General features: G+C 40.1%; 1 protein-coding gene and 1 pseudogene across 2 annotated transcripts in view; both read left to right on the top strand.

Annotated features, from left to right (window-relative positions):
• Positions 1–22,348, top strand: part of TBC1D19 (TBC1 domain family member 19) — a 102,678-nt gene that overhangs the window by 76,466 nt on the left and 3,864 nt on the right. The window contains exons 17-19 of the mRNA XM_080913576.1: positions 1,411–1,520; positions 3,278–3,369; positions 20,097–20,212. Coding sequence (XP_080769702.1) covers positions 1,411–1,520; positions 3,278–3,369; positions 20,097–20,212 — 318 coding nt within the window. The remainder of the gene's footprint in view (positions 1–1,410; positions 1,521–3,277; positions 3,370–20,096; positions 20,213–22,348) is intronic.
• On the top strand, positions 15,261–15,768 carry LOC308427677 (pre-mRNA-splicing regulator WTAP-like; annotated as a pseudogene). The gene has a single exon. The product of its transcript is annotated as a pre-mRNA-splicing regulator WTAP-like (transcript).

Below are 22,348 nucleotides of genomic sequence, written 5' to 3'. Positions count from 1 at the left end.
AGATACTGCTCTTTGTGCACATCTGTGTAGGTGTTCATAGTCACTGTATGTTGAAGAATGCAATGGCTGTGTGATGTCAGGAAGTCAGTGGTCCATGTTTTTATTTTTCCATGGCTTCTTGCTTCCTTCAGCTCTTACATTCTTTCTACTCACGCCTCATTTCCAGAGCCTCAGAGGTGGTGCTGTAGGTATCCCATTCTTGGCTGAGCATTCAGCTGTCACTTTCTACCATCCTTTTGAGAGTCATGAGCATGTGTGGTTACTACTGTCCACTGCATAAAGAAACCAGAAGGTAACTAGTGGTAAATATGATCATGGTGCATTATATATGTATATAAAAAGTCACAGAACTCAAAGGAATAATTTATATTAAGTAGCAAAATATTTGCATTACGAACTTGTTTCTAAGGAGGGAATGCCTGCATTCTGACAGATATCTGATTGTTAGTAAATATCATACTTAGCAATACTAAAACTTTTATCTTTAAGAAACTAATAAAGATAAAGAAACTCACTTAGTACTGCTTGTATGGTATAGTCCTTTGAAAGTCGTAACCAATGATATAAAGTAAGATAAAGAAATAAGGAAAACAAATACTGGAAAAACAACATAAAATTTTATTGTTATCAGCTATGGTGTTTATGTGCATAGAGAATCCAAAGAAATAATTAGTCTGTGAGGATTGATATATGAATTAGTAAGGTTGATGGACACACAGTCACCACAAAATAAACTTTCTTCCTTTGTGCCGACAACAAAGGCGCAGGAGAGTCACTGACTTAGTGAGAAGTGCAGCATGTCACCATTTCTGGAAATCTCCAAGGGTACATGAACAGAAAGTTGGTATACTAGATAAAAACACGGTCTACTCTTGGATAAATACCTTAGCTCTTCTGTGCCTCAGTTTCTTCATTTGCCAATCTCGGATAACAGTATTATTCTAATGAGTAGGCTGTTACGATTATTAAGAGAGTGAGGAACTTCCACTTGGGAGGCTGAGGTGCAGAGGGACTCGGGTTAGGGCAAGCATGGCTATCCCAGCCTGCCTCGGCGAAGAGTAAGGGCTCCAGTTGTTTCCTTGTTCCTTCGCTCCTTAGGAGGTATTTGAGGTGCTCTTATGCTCGTTGAATTTGTGTGCACACATTTTCATGTGTGTACAATCACTTCATTCTCAGTCAGCTGGGAGCCTGGGGTTCTAACCGTCTGTCACTTGTGCGTGGACAATATCAACAGTTGTTTGAACGTACATGTGTCATCCATAATCCCTTTCAACAGTAAAACACAGGGATACATGACAACCAAGCTTTGCTGTGGCTCTGAGTGCTGTATTCTCGTCCCGTCCTTTGCCTTTCATGAGCTTATTGGAAATGTGTTAGGCCTGCAGTCTTACCACTTATGTTCTCTTACAGTCGCACCACTGTGTTTTCTGTATCATGAGCCTTACAAATTGTATCAGATATTCCGCGAGATGTACGTCCGCTTCTTCTTCAGACTCCACTCCATCTCCTCTCACCCTTCTGTAAGTTGGATCCACTCAGACTCTAAACTGTTCTTTCCTTTTAAAGTTTCCTATTTAAGTTATAAAGCAAGACCTTTTCATTTATCGTGTCAAATAATGCATTTCTAGACCCAAGGAAGAGAAGAAAGCAATGTGTAAATATTTTGTGGCATAGAGAGGAAAACATCTCTTACTAACTAGATTTTATCTTTCTGGGTTGGGGTGGGTGCCTGATTCTCAGCCTTACCGAAGATGCCTTCCTTCTTTGCTGGTGTCTCCACCTGAGGAGGGGGTGGTGAGGTCGCCTGTGCTGCTGGCTGCAGGGAGCCGTACAGAGCAAGCGAGCTCTGCACATGCTGTTTTTTGTTGCTCCAATATCATCACTACGTTATCTGTTTAAATGTTATTTTACCACATATTTTCCTCATGTCAGTCAATGCCTACATTGACAGCAGTTTAGTCTTTAATTATATTTTTATTTCTTTATCCTTTTTGTTTTGTTTTGCTTTGCTTTTCCAATGAGCCCTAGCAGACAGCATTTATTTTTGTCAGTCTCCCCCTTTGGTATTCCTTGGCTCTCCTGTGGGTATCCTGCCTGGCTGTGTGAGAACCTGTCCACTGGAAGGCAGGGTGGGCCTGCCAGTCTGCTCGGTGAAGCTGGAGTGCTTCCTACTAAATTGAACAGCTGGCTTTAATTCTTCCATTAAAAACTGTGTTCCCGCTCCACTTTCTTTGTCTTCAGTTTTCACTCTGGCATTTCTAGTAAAAATTGGCAACTAAGAAAACTGTAGAATGTCACAAATAAGCTAACGATTCATCTTGAGACACCAAGAGAATTGGATTTAGTTATTATTTTTCATTCCTATTTAATCTAGAATAAACAGAAAGATAATATTAATAATTCTTTTCTAATATTATTGTCAGGATCATATTCTCATAACCACATACACATCCCCCCTTGTTCACACACCCACATTCACATACACACCACACATGCATATGCATACACACAAGCATGCAGAAACATGTGCATCCAGACTCACATACACATGTTATGCCTCGAGTTTTGAAAAAGCAAACCCTCTGGATAATGCCCATACACAGGCTTCATTCTGGGGGGGGGTACTGAAGTTCATCTCCTTTTCAGACTTACAGACACACTGAAAGATTGTAAACCACAACATTTTAGAAACTCCAAAAGATGGTGAAAATGTCCTTATCAAGGACATTCCAGGGAACACTGAGCCTCAGAAGAACTTTATCCAGAATAAGGTGCTGGGGAATAAACACACTTGGAAAAAACTTAACAAATAATACTCCTTTTTAAAGGTAGATTTAGCAAACAAACAAAACTTGTATTCTGAGTAATTCGGTATTTTTGTTTGATAACTTCTTGATGTGATTCAAAGAAGTAAGAAAAGCAGGAAATATTTTGCCAAAACTAGAGGCAAAGAGATACATATGGGGGGAGACAGGGATGGCAAAGGCACCAGGAAATGCCTGGGACCTGGAACACATCCAGAGAAAATGAAGTTTGCTAGGCCTACATGGCTGTATGTGGTTCACACAATGGCTTTTTGTTTGTTTGTTTGTTTGTAAAGGACCTTTATGTTTGCCTTGGATTGTTTGGCTATTGGGAGAGAAGGTGGGGCTTCTCTAGGGAGCCCTTTGTGCTTAAAGAGAGACTGCTTAGCATGTGAACAGAGTGTACTGATGACAGTGTGCACTTTACCTTTAAGTACTAAACGATGTCTCTTCTGATTCATTATTGGACGCAGGGTATTGTGTCACTGTGTTTGCTGTTTGAAACTCTTCTTCAAACGTATCTTCCCCAGCTCTTCTACCATCTGCGAGAAATCGGAGCTCAACCGTGAGTATTTTCATTGCCTCACTGTATCTTCACAATGCTGGAGACACGGGAGCCTGATTTCCATCACTCACACATACACTATGTCTTCAGGGAAGCAAGGCAGCCGTTCTCTCCTGACCAGGGATGCCCCCAGCACACACAAATGAAAGGGTTCTTCGTAAAGACCTGGGCATGTAGCTTGGTGGAAAGCGCTGGTCCTACATGTGTAAGCCTCTGGGTTCCAATTCCAGCACCAAAACCAAAGTGCACTTAGAATGACCAGCAGGCTATTAGATAGAAGTTGTATTCACAGGGACTGATTGTTATGTCTGATATAGGGACCACCAAATTCATCCAATTTCCATTCAAAATGGAAACAAGGACATCCTGGGAAATATGATAATACCAAGATTAAGCCAGTGTACCGGGTTATAACATGAAATACGTAAGGTTAAGGTTTGCTGTTTTCACAAAAGGGAAGCTGAACAAACACCTCCCAGCAGTTGTCCTGTGTTTTTTCCTTACAGAAGTCTGGATTTGCTTCAGTGATCTCTGTATGAGCTGTAGGTTAATGTATAGATTAGCTCTGACCTTAGAAAGTGGTTCTGCCTCCTCTTAAATAATGTTATCTAGATCAGCCGTTTGCTCCTCTCCTCTCTAAGCACCCCCCACCCCCCCACACACACACTCACACATACACTGTTAAGGAAGGTCTGTGTAAAAAATGAACACTAACTCTTTGAGGCCACCAAACTTAATGGTAACCAAGTGTTGGCTACTTGTCTTTGTCACACTTAAGTCTACACAGATGCCTCCCTGAGTGGCTGTCAGTGTAACCCAGATGCTAATGACACTTCTGTGAAGCTGTGCCCTAGCTAATGTTACTTACGCTGCAAGTTCTTTATGCTGAAATCAAGATAACTCAGTTTCCTTACCTTAAAAGGGGGATAATCCCAACTTATGGAGCAATTTGCGGAGTCAGTGATTACTAACGAGATACAGACATAGAAGAGGAAGGTGTGAATATTTTATCTCCCTCCTCTGACACCCCAGTGGATTTAAGAAAGATTTCAAGTGTTGTTTAAAAGAATACTTAATATTGTCACTTGATAGTTCAGAATTGATATTTTCCTTGAAGCCTCTCAAAAAGTTATTTGTTGAGGACTCGGCCCATCTGCCACCTGGACCAGCAATTCCCAAAAGTTAAGGCCTGGTGAGAAGGAGATCCGAGCTGCCAGGAGACAGAGAGATCTCTGCTGAGTGCACACGGAAAACGCCCCTGCCCAGCCTGACCCAGGAACTAGGAACCCAGCATTGGGACCTCTGTTCCCACACAGCAGCTTTGGGGCGCAAAACAGGGATCAGACCATCCGCCACCTGGACCAGTGGAGATCGAGGGACACAGACCAGGTACAAGGGAAAGACAAGAACATATCACTGACAACAAGATGGGAAGAGGAAAGTGAAAGAGCATATTCCAGGGAAACCAACACAACCTGGCAACACCAGAACCCAGCTCTCCCATCACAGCAAACATTGGAATGCCAAGCACTGCAGAAAAAGAAGACACACCTAAAATCATACCTAAAGACAATGATAGAGATCCTTAAAAAAGAACGGGAGGAAAAGCAAAAAGAATCAGAAGCTTTTAAAGAGGAAACAAGAAAAACATTCAAAGAACTCAAAGAACTAGAGGAAAACAGAACCAAAGAGGTAAAGGAATGGAAGAAGGAATTTAAAATGGAAATTGACACAAAAAAAAAAAAAGAAAAGAAAAAACACTAAAAGAGATAACCCTAGAGGTAGAACACCTAAAAAAGAAATCAGAAGTCACAGAAGCAAGCATTTCCAATAGACTACAAGAGATGGAAGAGAGAATCTCGGGGGCAGAAGACAACATTGAAAACATAGACAAAACAGCCAGAAAAGATGCAAAAAACAAAAAGCTCCTAACCCAAAATGTCCAGGAGATCCAGGACACACTGAGAAGACCAAACCTAAGGATAATAGGAATAGAAGAGGGGGAAGAATATCAACTAAGAGGTACAATAAATACCTTCAACAAAATTGTAGAAGAAAACTTCCCTACCCTTAAGAATGAGATGACCATGAGCATAAAAGAAGCCTTCAGAACTCCAAATAGGTTGGGCCAGAAAAGAAATTCCTCCCGACACATAATAGTCAAAACACCAAGTGCCCAAAGCAAAGAAACAATACTAAAAGCAGTAAGGGAAAAAGGTCAGGTAACATATAAAGGCAGACCAATCAGAATCACACCTGATTTCTCAACAGAGACTATGAAACCTAGAAGAGCCTGGACAGACATCATGCAGATCCTAAGAGAGCACAAGTGCTAGCCCAAGCTACTATACCCAGCAAAATTATCAATCACCATAGATGGAGAGATGAAGATATTTCAAGACAAATCTAAATTTACACAATAATTTTTTACCACAAAACCAGCACTACAACAAATTATAGGTGGAAAACCCAATAAAATGAGGAGTACTAAGTCCTAGTAAAAACAAGAAAATTCCTAAGCAAGAAAACCAAAAGAAGAAAGAGACACAGACACAACTCAACCTATAAAGCAATAATAGCAGGAAACAGAAAACACTGTTCCTTGATATCTATTAAAAATAAATGGACTCAACTCCCCAATAAAGAGACATAGGCTATCAGACTGGATACAAAAGCAAAATCCAGCATTTTGCTGCATACAGGAAACTCATCTCAGAGACAAAGACAGACACTATCTCAGAGTAAAAGGTTGGGAAAATAACTTCCAAGCAAACAGCCCCAAAAAGCAAGCTGGAGTGGCTATTCTAATATCGAATAAAATAAATTTCTAACCAAAAGTTATCAAAAAAGATAAGAAAGGTCACTTTTTACTCATTACAGGGGAAATCTGTCAGGAGGAACTCTCAATCCTTAACATATATGCTCCAAATACAAAAGCACCCACATTCATAAAAGAAACCCTACTAAAGCTCAAAAAATACATTTCACCCCACACAATAATAGTGGGAGACTTTAATACCCCACTCTCACCAATGGACAGATCATGGAAACAGAAACTGAACAAGGACACTGTAAAACTAGCAGAGACTATGAACCAACTGGAATTAATAGATATCTACAGAACATATCATCCTAAGTAAAAGAATACACCTTCTTCTCAGCACCCCATGGCACCTTCTTGAAAATTGACCACATAATTGGACACAGAACGAGCCTCAATCGATATAAGAAGATTGAAATACTCCTATGCTTCCTCTCAGATCACCATGGTCTAAGGCTGTTCTTTAACAACAACAAAGACAACAAAAAGCCCACATACACATGGAAACTAAACAGCGCTCTGTTAAACGATAGCAGGGTCAAAGAAGAAATAAAGAAAGTAAGGATTTTCTAGAATTCAACGAAAACGAAAACACAACATACCCAAAACCTGTGGGATGGAATGAAAGCAGTACTGAGAGGAAAACTCATAGCCCTGAGCGCTTCCAAAAAAAAAAAAAAAAAACTGGAGAGAGCATACATCAGCAACTTGACAGCACAGCTAAAAGCTCTAGAACAAAAGGAAGCAGATACATCCAAGAGGAGTAGACAGCAAGAAATAATCAAAATTAGGGCAGAAATAGAGCAAATAGAAACAAAAAGAACCATCGAAAGAATCAACAAAACCAAGAGCTGGTTCTTTGAGAAAATCAACAAGATTGATAAACCCCTAGCCAGACTAACTAGAGGGCAAAGAGAGAGTATACAAATTAACAAAATCAGAAAGGAAAGTGGGGACATAACAACTGAAACTGAGGAAATTCAAGAAATCATCAGATCCTACTATAAAAGCCTATGCTCCACAAAGCTGGAAAATCTGGAGGAAATGGATGAATTCCTAGGCAGATACAAGATCCTAAAGTTAAACCAGAACCAGGTAAACCATCTAAATAATCCCATAACACCTAAAGAAATAGAAGCTGTCATCAAAAGCCTCCCAACCAAAAACAGCACAGGTCCAGATGGGTTCAGTGCAGAATTTTATCAGACATTTATTGTGGACATCACACCAATACTCTCCAAACTATTCCACAAGATAGAATCAGATGGAATACTACCTAACTCATTTTTTGAGGCCACAATAACCCTTGTTCCTAAACCACACAAAGACCCTACAAGGAAAGAGAACTTCAGACCAATCTCACTTATGAACATTGATGCAAAAATACTCAACAAAATCCTTGCAAACCAAATCCAAAAACACATCAAAACAATCATTCACCATAACCAAGTAGGCTTCATTCTGGGATGCAGGGATGGTTTAATATAAGGAAATCCATCAATGTAATCCACCATATAAACAAACTCAAAGAACACAATCACATGGTCATCTCACTAGATGCTGAGAAAGCATTTTACAAAATTCAACACCCCTTCATGTTAAAAGTCCTGGAAAGAACAGGAATCCAAGGTCCATGCCTAAACATAATAAAAGCAGTATACAGCAAACCAACAGCCAACATCAAACTTAATGGTTGGAAACTTGAAGTAATCCCACTAAAATCAGGGACTCGACAAGGCTGCTCACTCTCCCCCTACCTATTCAACATAGTACTGGAAGTCCTGGCTGGAGCAATTAGACAGCAAAAGGAGATCAAGGGGATACAAATCAGAAAGGAAGAAGTAAAAACATCACTCTTTGCAGATGACATGATAGTGTACTTGAGTGACCCCAAAAATTCCACCAGAGAACTCCTACAGCTGATAAACAAGTTCAGCAAAGTGGCTGGATACAAAATTAACTCAAACAAATCAGTAGCCTTCCTATACTCAAAGGACAAACATGTGGAGAAAGAAATTAGGGAAAAGATACCCTTCACAATAGTCACAAAAACTATGAAATACCTTGGTGTGACTCTAAGCAAGTGAAGGACCTATATGACAAGAACTTCAAACCTCTAAAGAAGGAAATCAAGGAAGATCTCAGAAAATGGAAAGATCTCCCATGCTCATGGATTGGAAGGATCAACATTTTAAAAATGGCCATCCTACCAAAAGCAATCTACAGATTCAATGCAATCCCCATCAAAATTCCAACCCAGTTCTTCATTGAGTTGGAAAGAGCAATGTGCAATTTCATCTGGAATAACAAAAGACCTAGAATAGCGAAATCCATCCTCAACAAGAAAACATCTGCGGGAATCACTATCCCTGACCTCAAGCTATATTACAAGGCAATTGTGCTGAAAACTGCATGGTACTGGTACAGAAATAGGCACGTGGATCAATGGAATAGAATAGAAGATCCAGAAATGAGCCCTCACATATATGGTCACCTGATTTTTGACAAAGGAGCTGTAAACATTCAATGGAAAAAGGACAGCCTATTCAACAAATGGTGTTGGTCCAACTGGCACTCAGCATGCAGAAGAATGAAAATAGACCCTTTCTTATCCTCTTGTACAAAGCTCAAGTGTAAGTGGATCAAAGATCTCCACATTAAACCAGATACACTGAAACTATTAAATGAGAAAGTAGGGAAAACCTTAGAACACATAGACACAGGAGAAATTTTTCTGAACAAAACACCAATGGCTCAAGCTCTAAGGTCAAAGATTAACAAATGGGACTTAATGAGATTGCAAAATTTCTGTAAGGCTAAGGACATTGTCAAGAAAACAAAAACGGCAGCCAACAGAATGGGAAAAGATCTTTACCAACTCTGCATCAGATAGAGGCCTAATATCCAAGGTATACAAAGAACTCAAAAAGCTAGACACCAGAGAATCAAACAACCCTATTAAAAATGGGGTACAGAGCTAAACAAAACCTTCTCAATTGAGGAATATCGAATGGCTGAGAAACATCCAAGGAAGTGCTCGACATCCTTAGCCATCAGGGAAATGCAAATCAAAACAACCCTGAGATTCCACCTCACACCAGTCAGATTGGCCAAGATCCAAACCTCAGATGACAGCAAATGCTATCGAGGTTGAGGAGAAAGAGGAACACTTCTCCACTCTTGGTGGGGTTGTAAACTGATACAACCACTCTGGAAATCAGTCTGGTGATTCCTCAGAAAATTAGACATAGTACTACCTGAAGATCCAGCTATTCCACTTCTGGGCATATACCCCAGAGACACTCCAATATACAACAAAGATACATGCACCACAATGTTCATAGCAGCTCTATTTATAATAGCCAGAAGTTGGAAAGAACCCAGATGTCCTTCAGTAGATGAATGGATACCAAAATTGTGGTACATTTACACAATGGAATACTACTCAGCTATCAGAAACAATGACTTAACCAAATTCTTAAGAAAATGGTTGCATCTAGAGAATATCATCCTGAGTGAGATAACACAGTCACAAAAGAACAGACATAATATGCAGTCACTGATAGTGGGATGCTAACCCCAGAGGCTTGCACTGCCCCAGAAACAACTCACAGACTATGAAGTTCAAGAAAAAAAAAAATTCTGCTTAATCCTTACACACCAAGAAAACGTTGACTAATTTCAGGTTACATCCTGTTTTACATGTACTTTTTGCTCATTGTAACTAGTAAGACCTTAATGCAGAGTATCAAACCTTAAAAAAAAAGAAAAAAAAAAAAAAGCCAAGCACTGACACAATTGTATTTGTATACATTTGTGCAAAAATGTTTAAAATTTTTTTCTTTTATCTTTGTTTTTTAAAATAAAGTTTAAAAAAAAATAATAATTGGTCAGTAATGTGGCGTGATATTGGTGCATGCGCTCTTGAGGTGTTTACTAGTTAGAGAGGGCAGAAGCCAGCACCATCTTAGGGTGCAGCCCTTTGTCTCCAAATCCAATACAGCTCCCTACACATGTTATATCTTGTTTTACATGTACTTTATGCTTATTGTAACTAGTAAGATTTCAATGCATAGTTTTAAACCTTTAAAAAAATCAAGTACTGACAAAAATATATTCATATAGTTTTATGTCAAAATGCCTTTAAATATCTGTACATGTATCTCTGTTTTTTTAAAATAAAGTTGTAAGAGAAAAAGAAAAAAAAGTTATTTGTTTTTGAGACTGTAAAACAGAATGTGGCAAGAATAGTTTATATTTCATGCAACCTTTTCTCTTAAACCGTTCGCTGACCTCTGCTCACTGCTGTGAATTAGACGTGGGATAGAACTAGGCTTTTCTTTATTGGGATGAAGGTGTTTGGCTCATTGGTAGAAACTCAAATGCTGGTAGTTTTTTATTTAGTGTCATTACGCATTTTAAATCACTACAAGGAACATTAAGATTTTGGTGACTGAACATTTTTCAACGGGAAAAAGTATAAAACTATAAAACCTCAGTGGTCAAGGTAGAAATGCATGTTTAAAAAAGGTAACTGAGATCTGTTTCTGTTGTGGTTTTGTGTTTTTTTACCTGTTTAGTGATGGCACACACACACACACACACACACACACACAGAGGAAGTGGGGGAGAGAGAGAGGGAGGGAGGAAGAGAGGTGTGTGCATGTCTACACACACAGACTCAGATCAGATCAGAAGACAATTTTTGTAGCAGTCAGTTCTCTTGCTGGTGTTGGTCCTGGGGATAGGACTCAGTTCATTAGTCTTGACAATCCCTGCTCTGCCTCTTTCTGTTGATTATTCTACTTAGAGATTTATGAACTTTAGCTACCTTTGAACAAATGGGTTTTATGTTCTGTTGCATTCTCTCTTGTTTTACACTGCTAATTAAATTACTTTATGTTCTTTTCTTCTTTCTTCCTTTATGGTTATTCTGTTCTTATTTAAGGGACCCTTATTTATATATGTATGTGTGTGTGTGTGTGTGTGTGTGTGTGTATTAATGTTACAGATTTCTCTCAAAGTCAGTTTTACCTCCACTCAATAAAGTTTGATATGTTATTATCTCATATCAGTAAATTTTAAATGTTTCTTTTATGACTTCCTATTTGACCATCAATTATATTGAAAAAGTTATGGAGAAATTGAGCTTGTGCTCCATTAGAAGCTTTATCCCTACTGACTAGCAAGTGTATCACTGGAAGGTACTATGCACAAATGATCAACAATCTTGCCAGCTACAAACCCTGAGAGCCACACTAGCAACCCATCTGCAAGATACACCCACTGGTACAGTAGCGGAACAGATGTTATGGGTGGATTTAAGGCCTACTGAAGGAAGTGCAATCCACACCTGAAATTGCTAACAACCTCAGGAAGCAGAGACTACACAGATAATAATAGACAAAACTTACTACTAATATTGTACTAAATGAACATAGCGACTAAAGGACTCCTAATGACACACTGACATCTCCATAAGTGAGTGCAGCCCTCGTTTCTCAGCAGAGCAGCTGCATCCTACAGAAGATGGCAGTTAGCACAGAGACCCACAACTGAACTGTGTGAGCGTGAGAGACCTGGGAGCACTCAGCCCTAACAGGACGTCTTCATCAATCCCTCCCCTCAAGGGGCACCCATGGAAAGAAGATGGAAAGAGGTGTAAGAGCCAGAGTTGGGGCATGACTCCTAGGACCAGTGTCTTGTAGATACTACACGTATGGGCTCACTGTGACAGCATGCGAAGGGGAAATGAGCACAAAGTCCTACCTCTAACTAGGAAGCCATTTGCGGCTGATTCCTGCAGAAAGAGAAAAGCAGTTTTCCCCAGCCCCAGTGGGACAATGAGTCTGTCGATCAGACCCCACTGAGCAGGCATCATGTCCTGGAGTAGTTTACAAACACAAAGCAGACTCTCTGGGATCTTTGTTGTCATTTTGTTCTTTTTGTTGTTGGTTTGGTTTGATAGAGTTTTTCTTAAAACAGAAAAGAGCAGGGAATTAGATGGATAAGGAGTGGAAAGGATATGATCAAAATATATTTATGAAAAATATTTTAGTAAGAATTCAAAATATAGCTGGGTGTGGCGGCACATACCTCCAATCCCAGCATTTGGAAGGCAGAAGCTGGCAGCCTCTATGAGCTCAAGGCCAGCCTGGTCTACCTACTGAATCCAGGACACCTGGAGCTATGTAATGAGAACTTGTTTCAAAAAACAAGCTCCATTTTTTTAATGTGTTACTTACTTTCCAAATGTTTAAAAGGTTATTTTTCAATTATTTGTTTTTCTTATCATTCACTTACTGTTATAGAACATGTTTTATATGATTTTAGACCATTGGGGCTCCCAGAGACTGACCCACCAACCAAAGAGCATGCATGGGCTAGACTTTGGCCCTCACACATATGTAGCAGAAGTGTAGCTCAGTCTTCATGTACATCTTCCAACATGAAAAGGAGCTTTCCATAAATCTGTTGCCTTCCTGTGGACCCCATTCTCATAACGATCCAGGTAGTTGACCCTGTTGACTTCTTGTTGAGTCAACTCTTCCACAAGACTCCCTGAGCTCCATCCACTGTTTGACTGTGGGTATCTGGATCTGTTTCAGTCAACTGCTGAGTAGACCTTCTCAGAGGACGTTTATGCTAGGCTCCTGTCTGCAAGCATAACGGAGTATCATTACTATGTCAGGGACTGGTGCTGGCCCATGCGATGGGTCTTAAGTTGAACCAGTTATTGGACATCCATTCACTTTGTCTCTGCTCCATCTTTGTCCCTACATTTCATATAGGTAGGACAGATTTTGGGTCAAAGTTTTGTCAGTGCATTGGTGTCCTTATTTCTCCACTGGGAGTCCTGCCTAGCTGTAGGAAGTGACCACTTCAGATTCCATATTCCCATGAAATTACATGTTGGATATAACTAGGATTTTCTTTATTGGGTTGAAGGTATTTGTTTTATTGGTAGAAACTAAAATGCTGGTAGTTTTTTATTTAGTTTATTTACATATTTTAAATCACTACAAGAAATGTTAGATTTTGGTAACTTGGCCTGCCCGCAAACTGCTGAGGCACCCAGAAGAGCCTCATAAGTGCTCTTCTACCTGAGCCCACGGGTGAGCCCCCGACTTCCCTTCACTGACTGTCCAGGAGAGACCGCCAGGAACTCTCAGGGCACAGGTGTAGCATGGTGTTCTCTGGGAACAGGTCTGTTACAGCCCAGAGACAGAACCAGGTCACCACCATCAGAATTCACTGAATGCCCACAAAGAGCAATCTCCCTCCTGAGGCCACAGGCCTTCAGACCCACAGGACACACTCTAGTCAGGGACAACAAGATCACCTAACATCACAGATAACAAGATGGCAAGAAACAAGTGCAAGAACCTAAGCAATGGAAACCAAGACAACCTGGCAACATCAGAACCCAATTCTTCCACCACAGCAAGTAGTAGCTTTCCCAACATACCAGAAAAAGAAGATAATGAACTTAAAATCATACTTCATGAAAATGATGTAGGACCTCAAGTAGCCAATGAATAACACCTTTTAAAAATGACAGTAGGAAATTCCCGACACATAATAGTCAAAACACTGAATGTTCAAAACCAGAAAAGAATACTAAAAGCAGTAAGGTAAAAAGGACAAGTAACACATAAAGGCAGACCAATCAGAATTTTACCAGACTACTCGACAGAGACTATGAATGCTAGAAGATCCTGGAAAGACGTCATACAGACCTTAAGAGAACACAAATGCCAGCCCAGGTTACTATATCCAGCAAAACTCTCAATCAACATAGATGGAGACACCAAGATATTCCAGGACAAAACAAAATTTACACAATATCTGAACACAAATTCAGCCCTGCAAAGGATAATAGATGGAAAACTCCAACATAAGGAGGGAAACTACACTCTAGAAAAAGGAAGAAAATAATCTTGCAAGAAAACCACAAGAAGAAAAGCACATAAACATAATTCTACCTGGTTCATAACCTCTGCTAGTTTTACTGTGTCTCTGTTTAGTTTCTGCTTCCATAATCAGTTCATTTATGAGAGTGGGGGTGTTGAAGTCTCCCACTATTATTGTGTGTGGTGCAATGAGCTTCGTAAGGTTTCTTTTATGAATGTGGGTGCTCTTGTATTTGGAGCATAGATGTTCAGGATTGAGAGTTTGTCTTGATAGATTTTTCCTGTGATGAGTAAAAAGTGTCCTTTCTTATATTTCTTGGTAACTTTTGTATGAATATATATTTTATTTGATCTTAGAATGACTACTCCAGCTTGTTTCTTGTTTTTCCCAGCCTTTCACTCTGAGGTGTGTTTGTCTTTGTCTCTGAGATGAGTTTCCTGTATGCAACAAAATTCTGGATCCTGTTTACATATCCAATTTTATAGCCTATGTCTTTTTATTGGGGAATTGAGTTCATTGATGTTAAGAGATATTAAGGAACAGTAATTGTTGTTTCTTGTTTTTTTTTTTTTTTTTTTTTTTTTGTTGTTGTTGTTGAGCACATGGTCATCTCACTAGATGCTGAGAAAGCATTTGACAAAAATTCAACACCCCTTCATGTTAAAAGTCTTGGAAAGATCAGGAATCCAAGGCCCATACCTAAATATAGTAAAAGCAATATATAGCAAACCAGTAGCCAACATTAAAACTAAATGGTGAGAAACTTGAAGCAATCCATTAAAATCAGAGACTAGACAAGGCTGCACACCTATTTAATATAGTACTGGAAGCCCTGGCCAGAGCAATTATACAGCAAAAGGAAGTCAAAGGGATACAAATTGGAAAGGAAGAAGTCAAAATATCAGTATTTGCAGATGATATGATAATATACTTAAGTGACTCCAAAAATTCCACCAGAGAAACCCTACAGCTGAAAAACAACTTCAGCAAGGTGGCCGGATATAAAGTTAACTCAAGGCTGAGCTTGCAGAGCCCTCACAGGGCAGGCGCTGGCCTCCGAGCCAGGTCTCAGCTGGCCTCGCCTCACCTCTTTTCACCAGAGGCACCTGCCTCGGTGACTGAAGCAGCCCCCAAGAGGCACTTCTCACGGTCCAAGATGACCATTGAAGAACCTCTTCCTAAAAAGGATTGACTGAGCAAAACTGACTTCAAAGTTGTGGCGCAGGATGTGTTGATTCTAAGATGGAAACCATGTGAAGCATATGTTCAAGCTTTGGAGGGAAGTACACAGATCTAAATTCAAACTGTGACTGGCCGAGGGGAATCTGAAAAAAAAAAACTAAAGCAGCAACACAGGAGTCTGCACGCAGGGAGAACACTCTTGTCGTGCCGCTAGCAAATTAGCAACCGAGGAGCGGGAGACGCAGGAGTGCACTGCTTAAATCCAGTACCTCACAGCAGTGCGGCAGCCGAGTGTGGCCCAACTGAGATCAACAGTGGTGGACCCAGCAATCAGCTGTTTTTCCTAAAAACGAAAGGTGAAATGGAACACACTAAAGACAAACTGGAACAAGCCTAAAATGAATGGAGTGCTGGGAAGTTTATGCCTGATAGAGTCAGACTATTCCAAAGAAGAAGCCAACTCTGAAAAATTCCCCTTTTAAGGCATGTAGACACGAGAAATGTTTCTGATTGAAGAAAACGGGGAAAAACAGAAGTCTTAAGTCTGTGGGACACTGTGTCTTCAGACAGTTTGGAGGATTGAAAACCTAGAGGTTTTAAATCATGAATTGAACATGTAAAATTCCAGTAAAATGTAATAATGGATTATGCATTGGTCTTAACCGTGAGCACAGAGACCTAGAGACACTGTGCATCAGTTGTGCCAATGAGACTGTTGAACTACGGGGTCAAAACTCCAATGGGGTGAATCTTGCCTTTAAGGAATTTACTTGCTAAGAACCAGCTTCTAAGAGCCGTGAGACAATCAGGTCATAGCTGCCAGTACAAGTAGTGCATATGTTTATCCTTAGGTCTGAGCTCTATAGGGTTTTATGTGGTTCTTTTAATCAGTGGGTTTTTATTTTGAATGGTTGTGGAATTGTAGATAACCTTAACTGAGGACTGTACAAACGTGAAGATGTGGCCTCACACTTCAGGGTTAAACCGTGTGAAGCATTAGAAGCATCCATCTCACAACCACATTGTACATGGTATTTGGCTCTGACAAGACCCCCATTACTTAGTAAACCTTCATCTCATCAGCAGGCACATGTTAAACAGCATTGTCGTCGGTGTTAAATGGGGGAATTTGTTCCTTCACTATATTAGTGGCCTTTTGTATCAAATTCTTGGTATTAAATTAAATGTGCCTTGAAAAAAAAAATGAAGTTAACTCAAACAAATCAGTAGCCTTCCTCTATAGGCTGAGAAAGAAATTAGAGAACTGACACCCTTCACAATTGTCACAAAGAATATGAAATACCTTGGTGTAACTCTAACCAAGCAAGTGAAGGATCTGTATGACAAGAACTTCAAATCTCTGAAGGATATTGAGGAAGACCTCAGAAGATGGAAAGATCTCCCATGCTCATGGATTGGCAGGATCAACATTGTAAAAATGGCCATCTTGCCAAAAGCAATCTACAGATTCAATGCAATCCCCATCAAATTTCTAACTCAATTCTTCATAGAGTTGGAAAGAGCAATTTGCAAATTTATTTGGAATAACAAAAAACCTAGGATATCAAAAACTGTTCTCAATAATAAAAGAACTTATTTCCAGGGGAACCACCATCCCTAACCTCAAGCTATGTTACAGATCAATTGTGATAAAAACCACATGCTATTGGTACAGAGACAGACAGAAATGAAAAGGGAGATCACTGGAACAGAATTGAAGACCCAGAAATGAACCCACACACCTATGGTCACTTGATCTTTGACAAAGGAGCTAAAAACATTCAATGGAAAAAGGACAGCGTCTTCAACAAATGGTGTTGGTTCAACTGGTAGTCAGCATGCAGAAGAATGCAAATCCATCCTTTCTTATATCTTTGTACAAAGCTCAAGTCCAAGTGGATCAAAGACCTCCACATAAAACCAGGTACACTGAAACTATTAGAAGGGAAAGTGGGGAAGAGCTTAGAACACATAGGCACAGGGGAAATTTTCCTGAACAGAATGCCAATGGCTTATGCTCTAAGATCAAGAATCAATAAATGGAACCTCATGAAATTGCAAAGTTTCTTTAAGGCTAAGGACACTGTCAAGAAGACAAAATGGCAGCCAACAAATTGGAGAAGAATCTTTACCAATCCTACATCTGATAGAGGGTTAATGTCCAATATATACAAAGAACTCAAGAAGTTAGACTTAGAGAATCAAATATTCCTAATAAAAAAATGGGGTACAGAGCTAAAAAAAAATTCTCCATTGAGGAACATCAAATGGCCAAGAAGCACCTAAAGAAATGCTCAACATCCCTATTCAACAGGGAAATGCAAATCCAAACAACCCTGAGATTCCACCTCACACCAGTCAGAATGGCTAAGATCAAAAACTCAGTTGACAGCAGATGCTGGCGAAGATGCAGAGAAAGAGGAACACTCCTCCACTGTTGGTGGGATTGCAAGCTGGAACAACCACTCTGAAAATCATTCTGGTGGTTCCTCAGAAAACTGGTCATAGTACTATCTGAGGACCCAGCTATTCCACTCCTGGGCATATACCAAAAAGTCACTCCAACATATAACAAGGACACATGTTCCACCATGTTCCACCCTGTTCATAGCAGCCTTATTTATAATAGCCAGAAGCTGGAAAGAACCCAAATGTCCTTCAACAGAGGAATGGATACAGAAATTGTGGTACATTTACACAATGGAGTACTACTCGGCTATTAGAAAAAATGACTTTATTAAATTCATAGGCAAATGGATGGAACTTGAGACTATCATCCTGAGTGAGGAAACCCAGTCACAAAAGAACACACATAGTATGCACTCACTGGTAAGTGGATACTAGCCCCAGAAAGCTCTGAGTACCCAAAAAACAATTCACAGACCTTATGAAGCTCAAAAAGAAAAAAGGCCAGAGTGTGGGTGCCTTAGTCCTTCTTAGAAGGGAGAACAAAACACTCACAGGAGGAAATTCAAGGTTAAATAGAGGAGTGGGGATTGAAGAAAAGGACATCCAGAGACTGCCTCACCTGGGGAACCATCCCATATGCAGCCACCAAACCCACGCACTATTTCTGACGCCAAGTTGTGCTTACTGGCAAGAACCTGATATGGATGCCTCCTCAGAGGCTCTGCTAGAACCATACTGATACAGAGGTCGATGCTTGCAGCTAACCATCAGACCGAACACGAGGACTCCAATAAAGGAGCTAGAGAAATGACTGAAGGAGCTGAAAAGGTTTTGCAACCTCATGGAAAGAACAACATTATCAACCAACCAAACTCTCCACAACTCCCATGGACCAAAACACCAACCAATGAGCACACATGCAGAGACCCATGGCCTCAGGTGCATATGTAGCAGAGGATACCATTGTCTGCCATCAATGGGAGGAGAGGCCTTTGGTCCAGTGAAGGCTCCTTTTCTCAGTGTAGGGGAATGCCAAGGTGCTGAGGTGGAAGAGGGTGATTGGGAGAGGGAGCACCTTCATGGAAGCAAGTAGAGGGGGAGGGAGGAGGTGAGGAGTGGAAAGGGGATAACATTTGAAATGTAAATACAGAGAATATCCAATAAGATAATTTTAAAAATATTTTGTCAACTTAAAGTTTGTCAATGGGAAAAAGTATAAAAACCCAGGGATCAAGGTAGAAATGCATGTTTAAAAAGGTAACTGAGATCTGTTTCTGTTGTGGTCATTTAAAGCTTTCATCATTGTTTTATTTTTTTTCAATTCTACAATTTTTATTTAGTCATTCCTCATGTAAAACTCATGGAACTGTGTTCTTGCATGGGTAGATTTTGTAATGCTAAACCATCCCCCAATGAAAACTGTCCTTTTAAAGCCATTGCTGTGTGGTTCTATGAGAAGCACTATTCCTTCCCCAAGACACTGAGAATTTGAGTAAAATGAAAATATTAAATGTAATAATTTAGACATTTTTCAATATTAAAATATTTATGGCCAAAAGTTTTCTTTTGCTTGATTTAAAACAAATCCAAAGGCTTAATTTGTGAATACTACTGACCAATACTTGGACATACTAAAATCTAGAGTAATTGAACGGAGCCTGTGACTATGGCCTTTCAGGGACAGTTGAGTGATTTTTAGATAAACAATACGGACATGTGAGAGAGCTATTTATGTCTTAGGACGTTAAAGCAAAGGGCTCGTTTTCTGACTCTGGGGAAGTGTTAGCAAAGGGCTCGTTTTCTGACTCTGGGGAAGTGTTACTGTAAAACACATGACTTATAAACGGAGGGTCCCATGTATCTTGGAGTTTCTTATAGCAAAGTGATGTCTCTAAAAGGACAGGTTTGAATGAGAATCCTAAGGTCTCTTGTTGCTATATATCATTTTTCTTCCAGACCCCCTACCTTTTGGTTTACTTTAGTTTATCCACTCCATATAGCAGCTTGGCTGAGATGTCCAGGGAAACCTTGCTGAACTGAAAAGTATAAAAGCTCTGAACATTCTTTAAAACATCTAGAAAAACAATCCATATTGCCATAGCTCATTGAAATTAAGATTATTAGAATGCATCTCTTGGTCACATGCTGAAAAACTACAGGGTAAGATTGTTTATAAATATAAATAATATAAATATGGTCATACATGAGTCTTCCTCTTAGTAGTTTTAGAATATTGAATTGAGAACGTTCCTCCATGCCTCCGACATTTTATGGCTTTTAGGAAATAAGGAGTCTCAGAAGATGTGCAGTAATGACAGAATTGGTTGGATTCTTCAAATGTTGCCTTTTTTAATAGGAAAGGTTTAATAATAGTATTAATCCTTATTTCCCTTATCTACAGACTTCGGATATCATTCAAATGGATGGTTCGAGCCTTTTCTGGGTACTTAGCTACAGATCAACTCTTGCTTTTATGGGACAGAATCCTAGGATACAACTCTCTGGAAATTCTTGCTGGTAAGTGCGTTTGTTTGGGAAACCCATGATGTTGCCGTGTGAAGCCCCTTTCCTGTTTAACACCCATGGTCATCATTAGAGAGTCGTCATTCGCCATTTCTAGTGCATGGGCAGAACAGGTTGAACTGGCTTCGACACCTTCTGGACTTCTGCGCTCTGCTGCGTCCACTTCACTGCCCGGTCCCAGTCCCTGCATATGTTCAAGCTCTATTCTTTTGCGCTGCAGTTTATCCTAGATCCCTAAAATCCAAACCTTTTTCATTTTTGCTAGTAATTTGTGGCTTCTATGCTGGTGCTGAAATTACTTCGTTAGATATTGTTTGTTAAAAACCAAACAAATAGGTAAACCGTGTCTTCATTTGCTCAGAAAAGCCAGAGTCAATGATTGTTGGTGCTTAAGTAATGCAACAAGTGTACACCAGGGCAGTCCCACTGTGACACACTAGGTACCCCAGTGCACAGGTAGCTCCATTGCTTGATCACTGGGATTATTAGAAAACTCCAATAATAGGATTATCTCTACTATAATAGATGGGTACAGGAAAGCTGACAGTGTTGTTTCCTTCCTTTACTAGGAAAAATTACCTCTCTGGGAAATTGTGGAAAGGCTGATGTAGAGAAATAATGTGCCAAGAGTATTCTCTGGGCACCATATTAACATTTCTTGAATGGCCAGAAGCCCGTAATATTTGGGTGACATTTGGAAAGATGAAATGAGAATAACCATAAAGTACCATGTGGATAAATGTTGCCCCAGATGCAGTGAGATGGTCACTGATTGATTAATGCTTTAACAGCTCCAGGCATCCTTCTCTCATTTTTCTTAAAACTCATACAGACTTGTTAGAACCACCTGCCTTCCTCATCTTAGCTGAAGGACGATGACAGATCATCTGGGAACAGAAGGAATGCCAGAGAGTGTCTGGCTTTTAAGACATTTCTAACAAACTGCCCTTATCCTCTGCTGTAATACTTAAGTGCTAGGTAATGCTGCCCTTCTCAGAGGCCCATTTCTTTAAGGATAATGTGGCTTGTTAACATGTGCCCCTTTTAGGGTCTTTGAGATGGCTCAAAGTGAAGATACCTGCTGCCAAGTCTAACAAGCTGAATTAAATACCCAAAACCCACATGGTAAAAGAGAGAACCACAGGTTGCATTCTGATTTCTACACACATACCATGGTTTGCATAGATGAATCATTGCACTCACACCTACACACATACATATCTGCACACACACACCCACAGACAGCAGATCTCATGAAGCTAGAATTCAAGGCTAGGAACTGATCGTCGGTATGTGAAAGAGCAGCAAGTGCTCTTGACCTCATGTTATGTCTTCAGCTCCAGATCTGCCCCTTTCAAGCCAAGGCTGTTTCATGATTTTCTCTACCATTCTCCTTCCCCAGAGCCTAGTTTCCCCACAAGGCAGTCTAGATTTCTGCTACCATTCCCAAATGTCTGCATTTGATATGTTAACAAGTCACTCTCCTTCTGGTCTGCTGTACAGTTGGAAGAGCGCACGCCACAGCCTTTGGCCTCAGGGCAGACATAGCAGTGGGTGAGTGTCAAAGGAGGAAGCTCAGCGTGAGGAAGCTCTTTCTCAGAGAGTGATTAAGGAGAGCAAGCTCTGTGCCACCTGAAAGTGGTAAAGTTCCAATGTGAAAGAAGCCTCAAGTTAGCGATTTTCAAGGACCCTTCAGACTTACAGTCTCTGTAGCTGAAGGGAAGGGAAAGGAAGGTTTGCGGGACACTAGAGCCTGTTAGCTCACTGCAGTCGTTAAAACCTGATGGGCAGAGGCAGGAACTGATGCGCCTGCAGCAGCCACCCCCCTCCTCCACCTCCCAACGCTCAGCAGCTGCACCTGATGGGTCATTGCACATAGAGACACACAGATTTCCATTGACTGTCACACAGTTTTGATACGTCTGTTTAAGGGCCACCCCCCATGTTTTTATATCAAGTATGTTCTCGTAGACTCTTTAAACATCTTTCCACAAATGCATCTGTCCTTAATTACAACTTACAAACTGCTAAAGAAGAGCTTAAAACAGAAGTGTCATAATGTCGTGATAGGGTTATTAAGATTAAATTAATGAGAATAGTTGTTTTTTTTAAAAAAACTAAACACAATTT

Source organism: Micromys minutus, assembly GCF_963924665.1.
Source record: "Micromys minutus genome assembly, chromosome: 1".
NCBI lineage: Eukaryota > Metazoa > Chordata > Mammalia > Rodentia > Muridae > Micromys > Micromys minutus.
Note: the sequence above shows the minus strand (reverse complement) of the source record. Positions and strands in the feature narration are given on the sequence as shown.